The sequence below is a fragment of the Sphaeramia orbicularis genome, chromosome 20 (genome assembly GCF_902148855.1).
Source record: "Sphaeramia orbicularis chromosome 20, fSphaOr1.1, whole genome shotgun sequence".
Classification (NCBI taxonomy): domain Eukaryota; kingdom Metazoa; phylum Chordata; class Actinopteri; order Kurtiformes; family Apogonidae; genus Sphaeramia; species Sphaeramia orbicularis.
In genome coordinates, this window is record NC_043976.1 from 10,109,245 (window position 1) to 10,125,469 (window position 16,225).

The following is a 16,225-nucleotide window of genomic DNA, read 5'->3' on the forward strand; positions in this document are numbered from 1 at the left end:
TGTACAACATAACTACATTGCAGACAACCTCATGCATCCTGCAAGCTTTCTGCCTAAAAGTAGGGTTTGTATTTCAGTAACTAAAAACACTGGATATCAACTCAAGGTTACGCCATTTTATCTCAGAGTGACGCTCATAGCCAAAGCAAAAAAAAAAAAAAAAAAACAGAGCATATTAGACAGGAAGAGAAGGCCACTGAGCACTCTTAAATCTTGTGTTTCACACTCTGTGGAACTTAGGAGCCCTTAGGGGACACACTTTTAATCCGCTGTGAAAACAGCTGTTTAGCTGGCTTTTTCCAGAAGGATCATCTCAAGTGCCTATCCAATGTGTTCAGCATCTTCAGCGGGGCAGACGGCCTAGCAGACAGGCTATTTCACGCCTCACTCAAGTGGACATTAATAGCAGTGAGTGAACTATGTATAGACAATATGTCTTTGCAAATTAAGGCCATGGTTCATCTTCACCTTCACTTCAAATTTAATGTGTTTTGAAAAAAAAAATCTAAGCTATTATGAGGCGTTCACTGTGGAAAAGAGACAGCATTCGTCGCCTCCTCTTAAAGCTTGACACTGGCACAGACATCATTTACATTCCTGAGATAGTAAAGAAACATGTGCTGTGATTATCATTCCACTGCAGCATTTGCCATCTCCCCATAGATGATTGTATGACAGGATGCAGCCACCTCATTTTTCTCCTTGACATCTAGACAAGGGAACACTGATCAGTGATTACAGCAGTGTAAAAGTAGCGTTAACACAAGTAAATTTGTGCAGAGGGGGTGTTAAACTGGCTAATGAGATCAACAGCTCAGTGTGGTCTGCTGTTTTTAATGATGGATAGTTTGTGGGTTTGTTTGTTTTCTCCAAGTACCCAGCACCTAATATCTAACAATTTGTATTTCACAATTCAGATTTTTTTTTTCAACTGTAATACAGACATGAATAATGTCTTTAATCATCTTTACATCGTATGTACTTGTCTAAGGTTCTGCCAGTCAGTGATTACCACCTTATGTCAAAGGTTCAGTGTGTGATATTAGTGACTAATAGCAGACAAGATGCACCTTTTACTATGGTGGCTGCAAAAAACAACACCAAAAAAAAAAAAAAAAAAAAAAACCTCCTTTATTTCTTTTTTCTTTTAGCGTCTAAAAGCAAACCAGTGCCAGAGTTCTTCAGCGACTATTTACTTAAGGGGATATTGACTCTGATGCTACTTGCTATGACATGGAAAAAAACAAAAGGAGAGAGAGTCTGTTTAGAGCAACTGTAGAAAAAACTACAACACGATAGACCTGCTCATTATACGGAAAAGATAACCATTCTAATTTTAGTGTGATTATACACTAATGAACACATATTCATGAATATTATATTCCATCTCTTTAACTCAGTCCTCCTAGATCCCCCTTACTCTCTCACACTTGACCTTTAAGGTGTGCATAATTATTAGGCAGCTTCATTATCTCTGGTAAAATATTACATTTACTTGACATAAAAAAGTGTTGAATTGGGAAATTTTAGACGGATGCAAAAAAAAAGCTATAATCATTAAGGTGCAACCACTAGACAATCACACAATGCAATGAATACAGGGGGAACAGGCACAGATTACTGCAAAAGACTGAAAAAATAGAAGTGAAGCTACCAGAAACCCATTATCCAGTCCAAAAGTGTAAAAGCAAAGTAAGAATCTCACACACAACCAACACTGAAAAGGACTAACAAGTTGAAGGACCAAAATTAGTCCAAGAAATACCTGAAGAAGGTTTGTGAAAAGTTTTATAATGAGATGAACTCTTGACGAACCAGATGGACGGGCACACGGCAGAATCACTAATGGACACATGGCGCCGCTTCAGGTCCAGGTTTTAGCAACATGGAGGAGGGGGGGACTGGTGTGGGCAGCCATCACTGAGGATGAGCAAGTTGGAAATCCTAAAATCAACTCCCAAACCTACTGCCAGGTCCTGGAAGACACATTTTTCAAGCAGTACCACCAGAAAAAGTACGCAGCATTCGAGGAAGTCGTGATCTTTGGGCTGGACAATTCCTCATCGCATGCATCTGGGTATTCCACGGATCACCAGAAGATTCAGAAATGACAAATAACGACCGGGGCCCCTTTCCCACCTGACTTCAGTCCTATTGTGTGCCCTTCTCAAGCGTGAGATTTACAGCGAGGGAAGACTATACACCTCTTTGGGAGGTTGTGGTTGCTGCTTCAGCGAAAGTTGATGATGAACCGATCAAGAAACTGACACACTCCATAGGTCGAAGGACTACGGCGACTACTGAAAAAACTGTGGCTCTGCTGTATATTTTTGAAAGGTTACAAATACAGGGTGGGGAAGCAAAATTTACAATATTTTGAGGCAGGGATTGAAAGACAGTGTATGACCAATTAGTTTATTGAAAGTCATGAGAATTTATTTGCCACAAGAAAATAAATTCTCATGACTTTCAATAAACTAATTGGTCATACAAAACAAACATTTTCTATTATGTACATTTGCCACAAGAAAATGTACATAATAGAAAATGTTTTTATTTTATGTGTCCTCCTTCTTTCTCAATAACTGCCTTCACCCACTTCTTGAAACTTGCGCAAGTGTTCCTCAAATATTCGGGTGACAACTTCTCCCATTCTTCTTTAATAGTATCTTTAAGAAAGTCGACATTGCTGTGTGATGTTCTATTGGTAGCATGTTCTAAAACGCCCCAAATAGCAGAATCCAGAGGGTTTAGATCTGGGCTAGAAGGCGGCCATAAACATGATTCCCAAAAATTGCTAAAGTTGGATTTGTAGAAATCTTGTATTTTTCTAGCTGTGTGGGCTGGAGCACCATCCTGTGTCCATACATAATTTCCATCTGGGTAGTTTGCTTTAAGCCATGGCAATACCTGGTATCTGGATGGATTTGGTTGGATCCTTTAGGATTTTGGATTTGAGAGCTTTAATAAAAGCTTTGGTACGTTTTTTGTTGCTTCCTCCACTTCCAGACTTTCTCGTAATAGTTTTGCTCATAGTCATTCTCTTCTTTCCATTCTAAACAGTCTTTATGGACACTCCAACTATTTTTGAAATCTCCTTTGGTGTGACGAGTGCATTCAGCAAATCACACACTCTTTGACGTTTGCTTTCCTGATTACTCATATGGGCAAAAGTTTCTGAAAAGGTATGGATAATAGTGTTAGGTATGATTATGACATCAATATATGTTTGGTTTCAAAACAATTGACGTAGTGCCTGCTGAGAAAAAACAACTAAATGTTCATTGTAAATCTTGCTTCCCCACCCTGTATATTCTGAATTTTGTGTTACTTTTTTGTTATTGCTGTATAATTCTGTTGTCTAATAACAGTGCATACTTGTATACCTACTGTACAGTCCCCTGAGAAAGACAAAACAGATTTTTATTAAACCTTCACAGGCAGTGTATTTGAATATTTTAACGTGTTTCATTTTTAATACACTCTAAAAATGACCTCCCAACTGGCATTACTTAAATATGTACCTTTTCACACTTGCACACGAAAAATCTTGTGTGTAATACGGTATATGGTAATATTTCGATGTTTCTTTCCTGATTCATTTTGGATAAAGTGTCATCTAAATTGTCTTCAAATCTACTTTTTATCATATCCTTGACATACTAAAATGTGATCCAACACATATAGAAAACAGATGACTATAAAACAGTAAAGTAAAGCTCTGTTCCAGGGTGAGATGACGGACTGGAAGTAGATAAAGGCAAAAAGAACACAAGTGGGTTTAATTAAAAATGCCTGGTGGACTAGGAGACATGATGGGCTTGACTTAATGGAGAAAACCAGTGGAATTAGCTACAGCAACAACATCAGTTAACAGTTTCTTGGCAGAAAGTAAACCATGCCAGGCTTTGAAAGTCTCCTTGTGATGATCAAGTTAGTGATTGAATTGGATGTTAAAGTGTTCCACCCTCTCCTCAAGAGAATCTTCAATCAGCCATCTCATCAGGAGTGCGGCTCTTTCGCTAAAAAAACTGCTGACAATCTTCGAGTGGAGCTGGAAACCTGAGATGACGAACATCATGGCTGAGAGCTGCAGCTGTTGCCACTGTCGGCAGCAAGAAAATGAAGGATTAAGTCGGTAGTTAGCATGAGCAGCTGGCATCGCTAAACAAACAGAAATCAATGTCAGTAACAAATGCAAACTCTTTCTATATAAATAACCAAATAAAAGATGTCAAAGAACTGCACCATGTTTGAGATAGTTGCTGAAACGCCCCATATTAGGGAAGCACCGACACCACTTTTTTCCACACCGAGTACAAGTACTTGCATTTGAGTACTTGCTGAGTTCCGATATGAGTACTTAATAATACCATTACAGTTCTTAGTTACTTTTGAAAATGTGCTTTATTGTCGTTGTCATTAGTCTGACTGGAACAAAGTGCTGCTACTGACATTTAATGCGTTGGAATGAGCGTTTGTCAAACAATCCACCAGGGGGCGCCGCTTTGAATTAACCAAACTGGACAAATACCACGAAGAAAAGTAAAGTTTTTTGAGAAGAAGAGGAAGAAAGTCAGTAATAACAAACATGGAGACGACAGAGGTAACACTAATGTGGATACTATTGTTGATATTCATGAGGGTAGTTGTCATAAATATGTCAGTAGTTTTTCTCTAACTCACACAGTCGATCTTTGAAAAGATCATCTACCTCCATGGTTCCCGGTGGTATTCTCCGTCTGGGTACGCATTCGTGAACATGTGGAAAACTGACAGAATTGCATACAGAATGCACACAGAAGATGGACAGAATGCTCCGTCTGTATCCGTCTGTGTCTTTAACGTTACTTTTGTCACCGTCGTTTATTTTGTAAAACCTCCACACTGCTGACATTAACCCTCCACAGCGTACCTGCTGCACTTAACTGCGAATGTCACGCTGCTGTAAGTGGTATCGGTGTGGTTGTATCAGAGTAGAGCTGCACAATATATCGTTTGAGCATCAACATCGCGATGTACATGTGCACAATAGTCACATCACAGGTCCTGTAATGTAGGAGGCAAATGAACTCAACGTGTTCTCATCTAATTTCAAGGGTACCTGACACACACTGCTCAGCGAGCCACCAATCACAATCGTTTTTAATCAGTTTGGAGTGAATCGCTGGTAAAAATATTGAAAAATGAGCAACGAACAAGAGAAAATCACAGTAAATAAAGACTCGGTGCCAAAAAGAAAAGCAATGTCAGTTATCTGGAATTATTTCAGCTAGAGCTGCAACCGATTGAATGATTTTTTTGGATCACTTTGAGTTGATTAATTGGTTGCTGCTCTAATTTCAGCTACAAGAAGGATGATATTGAGACACATGTTCTGTGTCGACAGTGCCTTAATGCACCTGTTGCCACAACAAGAGGAAACACAACTAAATAGTTTCACCATTTACGTTGGCAACACACAGCTATTATATCCTGCTGAGTATTTTTTCATATCGCAATATACATTGCAGGGTTAAAAAAAATCGCAATGTCAGTTTTTTCCAATATCGTGCAGCCCTATATCGGAATACTTTTACAAGTACAAGTCTAAGTACACACGCTCAGTATTGGACCGATACCCAAAAATGGTATCGGCATTGCTGCATCCCTACCCTATACGACCAAAATTTTCAGAATATTTGCCTGATGTTGCACTTCATCTGCAGATTTCCTTTTTAAGTCCATCGAGTACACAGGCGTCAAACGGGGGGCCAAATCCGGCTCCTCAAAGGGTCCAGTCTGGCCCTTGGGATGAATTTGTGAAATGCAAAAATTACACTAAGATATTAACAATCCTTTTAGTTCAGGTTCCACATTTAGACTAATTCAATCTCAAGTGGGCAGGACCAGTCAAATACTATCATAATAACATATAAGTAACGACAACTCCAAATTTTTCTGTTTGTAAATGTAAATATTTTCATGTATTTACACCAAAACAAAGTATAATTTCGCAAAAAATGTGAATCACCTGAACAAATATGAACAACCTGAAATTTCTTAAGAGAAGTCTGTACAATTTCAACAATATTCTGCCTGTTACTAAATATTTTGTGTATTTGTAGATCCACTGTGATCTGTAAGTTCTAATGTACATGTGTAAATGATAAACTGAGACATAATGTTGTTAAAATTACACTTATTTTTTTCAGTTTGTTCATGTTACTCACATCTTTTGAAAGGATAGTTTGTAGATGTAAACCTTTTCATAATGTTTTTTTTTTTCCCCGCTCTAAACCACAGAGAACAGTTTGGAGTTGACATTATTTCTATATTATTATGTCATTATTTTACTGGTTCGGCCCACTTCAGATCAAATTTAGCTGAATGTGGCCCCTGAACTAAAATGAGTTTGACACCCCTGGTCTAGTAGATACTGTAATGAGTGTGTGAGTAAGTGGAGTGATGATGCCACTATCCAGGTGCTATTATTTGCTCCTTCTGGGTAATATAATGGGTGAATTCCCATCAGATTCAATGAGCAGCCAATCCGCTGAGGTCGTATATGTCAGTGTAGTGTGTAGTGTTTATGAGTGTGTACATCAGAGGGACAGAAACAGAGGAGACTGAAACTTGACCACACTGTCACCTGCCACAGAACAGCAGAAGAAGACGATTGGCTGAGTCAGAACGTGTGCTTCGCCACTAAAGCGCCATTCTGTCGTCCTCACACAGCGACCCAGCGTGCACCGTGGGCTTAACCTACACACAGCATCAGCACTTTTCACCCTGTTCTCCTGATGCACGCATGTTACTGACTGACTGTCACAAAAAAACACATCAAACTGCCCCAACAGCTGCCATCATAGATACATTTTACTATCTGAGATAAACACACAGTTGCTGTCACAGGAATCACTGTGTACTATAAACGCACCGCTCCGGAGAGCTTTGCAGCAAACTGGCAGATTTCCATTGCGTCTTTGCTCACGTGTCTTGTCACTCAACCTGTCACCATGGAGATGAGCTCAGCTTCTCTGTGTCTCATGCTGTAGTACATACACTGCAGCACAGAGGCAGCTGACTCTGGCGCACCTCACATGCAGCCAGAAAAACATCACTTACACATGCACTTGTCTAAAGTCAAACACTATTTAGTCTGTATTCTGAAGTTAAAACGCAGCTTCTTAAATGGACCGTGCATCTCAAGCGTCTGTGACTTGACTAAGACAGAACACCACTTAAAGACCTAAGAGGGGGGGAAAAAAAAAAAAAGTTAGCAGCAGCACTTTAAAGGGCAACTGCCACTTCAAGTAAGTGTATCAGGAGGGTGACCACAAGCTCCACAGAAATATATCACGCATATGCAATATAACACAAACACACTCTGACCATGAACATACAGGGCATCTGAGCAACATATTCCAAGTGCAATATACTCTCAACAATCCCAAAGACACTACACAGCAACTAAGATAAGCATAGCCATAATAAGAAGATATAAGTTGTTGGGTATTTTTTTCCTTTGAGTGTTTTTCCCTAGAGAAGTCTGATCATGTAGTGTAAGTTTAGGCAACAGAACTGTTAGAATTATGGATGCAAAAAGCCATGAAAGACAAACAGAGGAGAGAAAAGAGTTAAAATATTTACATGATGACAGCCTTACATGTTGTATGACTTCCAAAGTACATTAAATATTAGAGTTCTGTGCAATTCTACAGACTAGAAGCTTATTACACTGATTTAAAAAAACTAACTTTAAGAGTTTCTCACATGCAGGAGATTACTGGAGAGAAAAACCCAGATTGCGCATATGACTGTTTTTTTGTTGTTTTTTTTTTTTGTTTTTTTGCCTTACTGTGTGATTTGGGGCTTCCTTTGTGGTCATTTGGAGGAAGGTCTGCGAACTGCACCCGGTGTCCAGACATGTCCGATCCCAGTGTTCAGGTCTGATCCACACGGCAACCGGCTGGGCAGTTGGTTCTGCTGGTTCTGCTGGATCCGGTTGTTTCAAAGTATCCGGATAACTTCCGAAGACTCCGCTGCGTCCTGCGATGGCGACGCGTCCCCGTGCGTTTGGCGCGTATGGAGTCTTCAGTGCCACACAACACCAACTCTACCTACACACACACACACACACACACACACACACACACACATATATATATATACACACACATACACACACACACACGCTGGAGGGGAGCGTCTTGTCATTGACTTTGCCTGCGCTCCTGTGTGCAGCTGAATGTGTGCCAGTACTGCGGTGAAGCTGCTCCGTTCACCTGCCCTCTGCTCTGAAGCCCAGCACTTTATGGTCCAGGCCAGACTCACAGGAGCACACACAACCCTACCCCTCCTGCATTAAAAAGATGCAAAAAAAAAAAAAACAAAAAAAACTTTCCCTTATGCCCACATGACTGCAGGGTTACGTCACTGCAAAGCTTTCGTGGAACTGTCCATGCACACAGTAACAAATAAAGAATAGAACTACGTATTCAAAGCGATTCCTAATAGTATTGTCTTACTTATGAAAAATCATCTTAGTTATCTATCATCACAGATAAATAAACCTTGTTTATTGATTAACCCTTTCATGCATAGTGGCCACTACAGTGGACAGTTACTCTACAGCTTTAACCCTTTCATGCATGAATTATGACAACCTTCAAGATTTTTTTCTTGAGTGTTTTTATTCCTCCTTAGGCACGAAAAAAACAATGTGATTGAGTTTTTTTTTGTTTTTTTCTTTTCATGGAATTACATAATGTCCATGCATTTAATTTTTGAAGTAAAGAAACGTGTTTAAAACACAATATCAGAAACTGAGATGAAAACAATGAAATAAAAACATTTTTAATGCAGCTAATCTGATGTTTTCTCACATTTTAACATTTTCTAATGCTAGTTATTACTCACTTCATGGAGATAATACGCAAAAAAAAAAAAAAAAAAAAAACTTTTTGTTTAATAAATAAAGAACTGATTTACACTCAAACATGTTAGTGGATATCAGGTTTATCAAGAACAGCAAAGTTACAGTAATGGACTGAATGTCAGTGTATGTGACGATGCATAAGAGTCCACTGTATCAGCTGATATGGAACTAAAACAACTAAACCCATGAATATATAAGAGAACAGCTGGAGAAGAACTGTCCACTGGAGTGACCACTGTGCATGAAAGGGTTAATCTTGTATATTCATGGGTTTTGTTGTTTCAGTTCCATATCAACCAACACAGTGGACACTTATGCATCATCTCATAAACTGCAATTCATACCATTATTTTAACTTTGCTGTTCTTGGTTGGTTCTTGAGTGGAAATCAGTTGTTAATATTTATTTTTTGCATATTATCTCCATGAAGTGACTAGTATTAGAATATGTTTAAATGTGATAAAACATCAGATTAAGTGCATTAAACATGGTTTCATTTCACTGTTTTCATATCACTTTATGATATTGGGTTTTAAATACATGTTTCTTTGCTTCAAGAATAAAATTCATGGTGTAGCTGAGTGAACATTTTTGTAACTCCATGAAAAACTGGTTGATTTAAAAAAAAAATTCAATCACATTTTTTTTTCATGCCTAAAGAGGAATAAAAACACTCAGGAAAAAAAAAAAATCTTGATTAAGGTTCTAATAATTCATGCATGAAAGGGTTAATGGCATTAATATTTGTAGTTCGAGCTGTAATAACAGACATATACGTAATGCATTGAATAAAAAGAGGAAAATCTCCCCCAGAGGTAAAGCAGTATGGAATTCAACTTTTTCCAACATTGAGTGGTCAAAAGCATGGTCATTACCGTATAAATACTGTATTACAAACAAAATTAGAATTTTACATCTCAAATTTTTACATAACATATATCCCTCCAACGCTATTTTGTGTCGATTTTATGACGTGGAAGAAATATGTAACTTCTGTCAATCTGAATCTGAAACTACTCTACACTTATTCTTTTTATGTGAACATTCTTCTAATTTTTGGTCCAAAATTATATGATATGAAAATTATATCATATCTAAAAGTAACAATAAAATAAATATAACATCCTAAAATGTAATTACTTATTTTAAACATGATACTAACAATCTAGAATTTATTGTAAATTTGTTCATATTATTTGGAAAATTTCATATACATATAAACAAATAAACTAAAACACACCCAAATTTTTAAAATTTTTCCTATTAGAATTTGGAAATTATACTAAATCTTTAGAACTCATTTATAAAAAAAAAAAAAAAAAAAAAAAAAGCACTTACACATTGGCTATTTATAAACAATTTTTTAATACTGACTGAACTCTCTGCTGCATTTATTTATGTATTTATTTATTTATATTTGTCAGAATTATTATTTTTTATTTATTTACTTTTTTTTTTTTTTTTTTTTTTTTTTTACTATTATTTATATATTATGCTTTGTATTTTGAAAACTATGCATTATTTTCTTAAACTTATATGTTCAAATGCTTTTCCCTTTTGATATCTTGTTTGTTTAAAATGTTGTACTGTATACTCACATGTTGTTAATAAAGTTGAAAAAAAAAAAAAAAATCCATGCACACAGTAACTATTACAATCAGAGAAAAATGCTGCAAAAATAACCTAATATTAACCAAATACAACCCACTGTGTGCACTGTTACACCACATGAGGCATCTACCTCTCAGAAAGTGAAAAACTTCAGTCCTAATGAATGAAAATGGAAAATGCATGTGACCAAATAGCCTAATAAATCAACATTCCAAGTCAGTTCAAGCCAATAGTCCACAACTGGTGTCATTTGTGTAACATGTGAATCATCTCATGCCTTACTTCAGATGTCAGAGCACTGCTGAGCTCATAGGTCCCATGATTCACTGCTGTAATCACACACATAAATTCCTTTTAATAACTATACGGGAGCCTACAATGCCACCTAATGGTAAAAACACGTAAGGTGACCAGGGGGAAGGTATGCTGCTTGTAACTGTTTCTATACTGGAAACATCTTTATTTACTTCATTTGTTTCTAACATTTGCAGATCAAATAAATATCAAAAGCAAACTATATTATAAGAATCACATATATTACTAATTACAAATAAGAACTAGTCCATATTTTAAAAAAAAAAAAAAAAAAATGAGCAAGATGTTGATAACTTTTCTAGACCTCCCTCTTTTTCCTATTTCTATACTTTATACGTAGATAGATTTAAACCCATAAAGACCCAAACATCCATCATCTACCAAAAGCATCTACTGATATAAACTGTTTAATCTCTGTTCATCCCGTAAACCATGTAAATAATTGGTGTGAAATGCACTTTTATGAACATCTATATGATTAATATATTAAATGGTGGTAAATACAGAAGATAATATTACAATAAATGGTGATAAACCACTTAAGGATGATTAAATATAGAGGAAAAAATCATTTGGGAACTGCTACAAATGTCACACTGGGTCCTTATGGGTTAAGTAAAAAAATAAAAAGTAAATAACTAAAATCGTCAACTATCCACTACCACTATCTACCAGAAATGTCTTAGCTTTTTTTTTGCTGTGTTTTATGGATGAAAATGTTTGATTTTTGATCTATGAACAAATATTTACAATCATACATACATATACACAGAGGTTAAATATGTATCAAAATTTCAATAGCTATGAAGTTTTCAACATTTGGTTTCTTAAAGAATCTCACATCAGAGGAAAAACTCTGATGGTTTAAATATTAACACACACTGTTGCCAATAAAGTTGGAATAATTTTGTTTTCAGAGACACATTCCTCTTTTTATTCCTGCACATCAGTAATCACATTTGACCAGGTACAATAAATACTGTGTCTCAGTTACTCTTTATTTATCAAGAATAAATCACATTGTCATAATCATTTCATGAGAAAAGGTTTAAAAAAAAAAAAACCCAACTTTATGGACAACAGTGTATTTACGCTGTTTTCAATTCCACATTATGGAAGTAAAGGTTACATGTATGTTGCCTTTTATGCAATGTTGAAGTGTAACATTGGTTCCATTTGAGCTTGATTTCTTTTTTTTAATTCCATTTACCTGTTTTAAATGACAAATTATATCTATCTCTGTTACAGTCCTGGACAAAAGTCCTGTCACATAAGTACACAATGCTGAAAATATGTTATATCTCAACTCCTGATTATGCAATAAAGACCAGCAATGACTCAAAATAATTCCAAAGAACTAGAGATTCTTACATATAAGCAAACTGAGATTTCAAAAAATATTTTGAATATTTACAGCTTGTTAAAGATCCACAGTTCAAGTATCGGCCCACAAACCAAAGAGTTGATCATCCAGAGCCTGAAGTCCAGGTGTCCTGATGAAGTTGCATTTTGATTGATTATAATTTGTGACAAAACTTTGTCCTTTCTAGAAATTGATTTGTTCATCATTATCAAGCCATCAATATTTATGAAATCTATGAAATTTCATTTTGGTTGAATAGAAATAAAGTGCAGATACTTAGCATCATTAGGAGTTATTAATGACTCCAGTTAGTCAATTAGCAGTCAAGTTATTAACTGTTATAAATATGATGGGTACACGTGACAAGACTTTTGTCCTGGACTGTAGCTGCTGACTTTTTTTCTACAAAACGTGCAATAAAAATAAACATTACTCACCAAAGAGCAGGCTGACAATGAAAAAAGAATGCACGGAATGAACACATAACCAACAGACTATTGACGTAGGTCTGTTCTACTGTGTGTGTGACACCACAGTCACTTAATGTCCTGAGGTCTGACCCGATTGAGAGGACACAGGCTCCAGGGTCAGCCCATGTCATCAATCCCAAACACCACTTTTCACTTCAGGACAGCAGGAGGTGAAGGATGAGTGCAGCACACATCACTTCATCTCACCTGCCTTCAGTTTAAAGGATGGATCCCATCAAGGTTTTTTTTTTTTTTCCATCCCTGGACCCAAAACAACAGCTGACAACATCATCCACACCATGTGTCCCTGAATAGAAGCCAGACACAGGAAAATGAAAGATGAAAACAGTGCTACAGGTTTTTTCACCGCTTTTATTTTAAACCATTATCCAAAATTCATAAAAATAACTTGAATAATAGAAAACATTTCTTGCTTCTTCACAGACACAATCCAAACATTCTTGGCTTCTCTGGTATAACTTTTATGCAAAAAAAGCAGCAATGCAGCAAAGTTTTTCTGGATCTGAAAATATTGTAATAGCCTAAAAAGCATAGACGTAATGGAAGAATTATTGGTCTGCCGATAAAAGGCTAATAAATATTGTTTACTCAGAAGCTATAATATGAACAGCAATGAAGTTATTTCAACCAAATCAACAGGATCCAAGTTATCGAGAAGAACACTCACACATTTCCAAACACTTTCAGGGACATGTGCCACTATTTTGGCCATGTTAACATGTACAAAAACCAAAGTATGTGCACTGCACGTCCATTCTCTCACATTATAAATCTTATAAAAATAATTTAGAGCATTTACAACTCAAACTGAAACAGCGCTTCTGCCTCCTGCTGTAACAGAGTGTATCTTTTCATTTCACACTGCACCGTTTTGTTCAATGTACATTTTGGACAGTGATGCTGCCATGGATTTGGCTAATTCCTCATCTCGTTTCCTTTGCATCTGTGAGTGTCGGCACCAGTCCTCGTATTCCGGGTTGGGAAGACACTTGTCCAGGAGGGCGTCGTAGTGACCGTTACTGAGCCAGCTCAACCAGATGTTAGGTTTGGCAGAGTCCTCCTCCCCGAGATAGTGCACCATGGTGGAGACGGTGGGGCTCTCCAAGCTGCCCCCCGTTGTCAGGTGGATGTTGACGTTCAGCATCTGGCTCATGGCGAGAAGTTCAGGGTACCCGGCCCAGGCTCCATCCTGCGCCGCGTTGATCAGGAACTCCCCAACGTCTCCTTCGATGATGGGGTTAAACTCATCCAAGTGGTCTGCGATGTGGTGCACCGTCTGCTCCCGGAGCTCCTCGTGCCTGGCCTGGTCCCCGTACGTGGCCTTACACACAGCTCTGTACAGGCAGTTCCCGTCTGGTATGATGTGGTACCTGTACTTGCTCCTCTCCTGGAGGTACTTGTTCTGTTTCTCCACTTCTGCCAGGTACCGTTTGACTTTGGCGTTGATGTCTCCTCTCTCTGGGCTTTTCTGAGGGGCGGCTTCCTGCAGAACGCTCAGCTCAAAGGCCCGTCTCTCATCTGATGCTGGAGCTGGAGCTGGAGCTGCTGTGGAACTGCTCTGGTTGCTCAGATCTTCAGGTTCTAGCTCTGGCTGCTCTTCAGGTAACGAGGCCCATCCGTTACTTCTGAAGGGGGCATTCGTCACTGAAACTGCATCAGTCTCACTTGAATGACCCTCCGAGTCCGTACCCTTATATTCTTCTGTTCTGGGTCTGCACATGGGCTTCCTGTTCAAAAGCTTATTTCCACGCAGATCTGGGCAGTCAGAGAAAAGCTGATCTGTCCCGTTTCTCAGATGATCTATGAAATCCACTATCACATCAGACTCAGAGTCACGGCACAGGAAACTCTCACCATTGTGTTGGATAGAAGTGGGTGAGGGGGTCTTGGCTTTGGATTCCCTCATGATATGAACCGGCACAGACCTCTGTAGTCCATCAGGCCTGCGGATTAATATCTCTGCAGTCGAAGTGAAGTAAATTGGCCTCATCGATGAAGCTTCGTAACAAGAAAAGGCAGGCATGTTGGCGGAAGACGGAGCCGAAGCCGAGTCCGGATCTGCGCGTCCTGGTGCGTCAAGCCCAGAGGAAGGCGGACTAGTCCCGTTCAGACGCTCGGACCCGGTCGATAAAGTTATTGTAAGTTTGCGAGACGCCTTTGGGTAGTGTGTGAGGACACTGTTGTACAACTGCATTTTGACTCAGTCCTTTATACTGATCGCCGCCGCGGAGGGCTGTTACGGAAACATGACAACAACATCTAAAAATACTCAACATGTCACCGACAACAGGAAAGTAGTACTGGACCTGGTCTCCATGGTCCTGAGTCCTGGTCCCATTGACACACACAGGACTAGACTGTCCACTTTAGCTTCCTTGCGTCATTTGCAGTTAGGGTGCCTCCCTAATTTTAGACTCCAGACTGAAACAGGACCCAGCCTCATCCAGCAGTCAACACACACACACACACAAACACTAAACACACACTCTTCCGTTTGGAGGCTTTCAAAGTACAACCATGTCAACATGATACAGGGTGACACAAAAAAACGGGAACTTTTTAACAATCCAATAAAACCAAGAGTGATGGAAGAAAAATATTTTATTCATAGTAATTGAACCCTAAACCATGCCATTTAAGAAACAATGATGGAATTTTCTTTTTTTTTTTAATTTAAAAAAGAAAAAAACAAACTTGATCACATTTTTTTTCTTATGCCTATGGAGGAATAAAAACACTCAAGAAAAAAAATCTTAACTGAGGTTCTCATAATTAATGCATGAAAGGGTTAAAACAGGGGTGTCAAACTCATTTTAGTTCAGGGGCCACATTCAGCCTAATATGATACAAAGTGGGCCGGACCAGTAAAATAATATAAATAATAGGTTAAGAACTTATAAATAACATCAACTCCAAAGTTTTTTCTATATTTTTGAGTGAAAAAAGTAAAATTCCGTAATGAAAATGTTCACATCTATGAACTGTACTTGAACATAACATGAACAAATATGAACAACCTGAAAATTCTGAAGAAAAATAAGTGCAATTTTAACAATATTACGCCTTAGTTTATAATTTATACATGTGCATCACAACTAACGGATCACAGTGGATTTACAAATACACAAAATATTTGGTAACAGGCAGAATGTTGGTAAAATCCTGCAAACGTCTCTTTCGTCATTTCATATTGTTCATATTTGTTCAGGTTATTCACATTTTTTGTAAAAGGATAGTCTGTAAATATAAACATTTTTGTGCAATTTTACTTTTTTTTTTTTTTTTTACACTAAAACAAAGACAAAAATTAGCGTTTTTCATTCTTTATACGTTATTATGATAGTATTTTACTGGTCTGACCCACTTCAGATTGAATTGACCTAAAATGATTTTCACATCCTGGGTTGTTAATATCTTCATTATAATGCTTGCATTTGACAAATTCATCCCAGGGGCCAGATTGGACCCTTTGGCGGGCCGGTTTTGGCCCCCGGGCCGCATGTTTGACACCTGTGGGTTAAAACA

General features: G+C 37.8%; 1 protein-coding gene across 1 annotated transcript; it reads right to left on the reverse strand.

Annotated features, from left to right (window-relative positions):
* Positions 1–13,039: 13,039 nt before the first annotated feature.
* otud1 (OTU deubiquitinase 1) lies at positions 13,040–15,107 on the reverse strand. Its single transcript, XM_030122780.1, has one exon. It carries the CDS (start codon positions 14,892–14,894, stop codon positions 13,557–13,559), a length of 1,338 nt encoding a protein of 445 aa, XP_029978640.1. The 5' UTR covers positions 14,895–15,107; the 3' UTR covers positions 13,040–13,556.
* Positions 15,108–16,225: the final 1,118 nt, after the last annotated feature.

What these genes read in the sequence shown, in the direction of transcription:
- otud1 (XM_030122780.1), bottom strand. Translation starts at nt 14,894, where the DNA reads ATGCAGTTGTACAACAGTGTCCTCACACACTACCCAAAGGCGTCTCGC.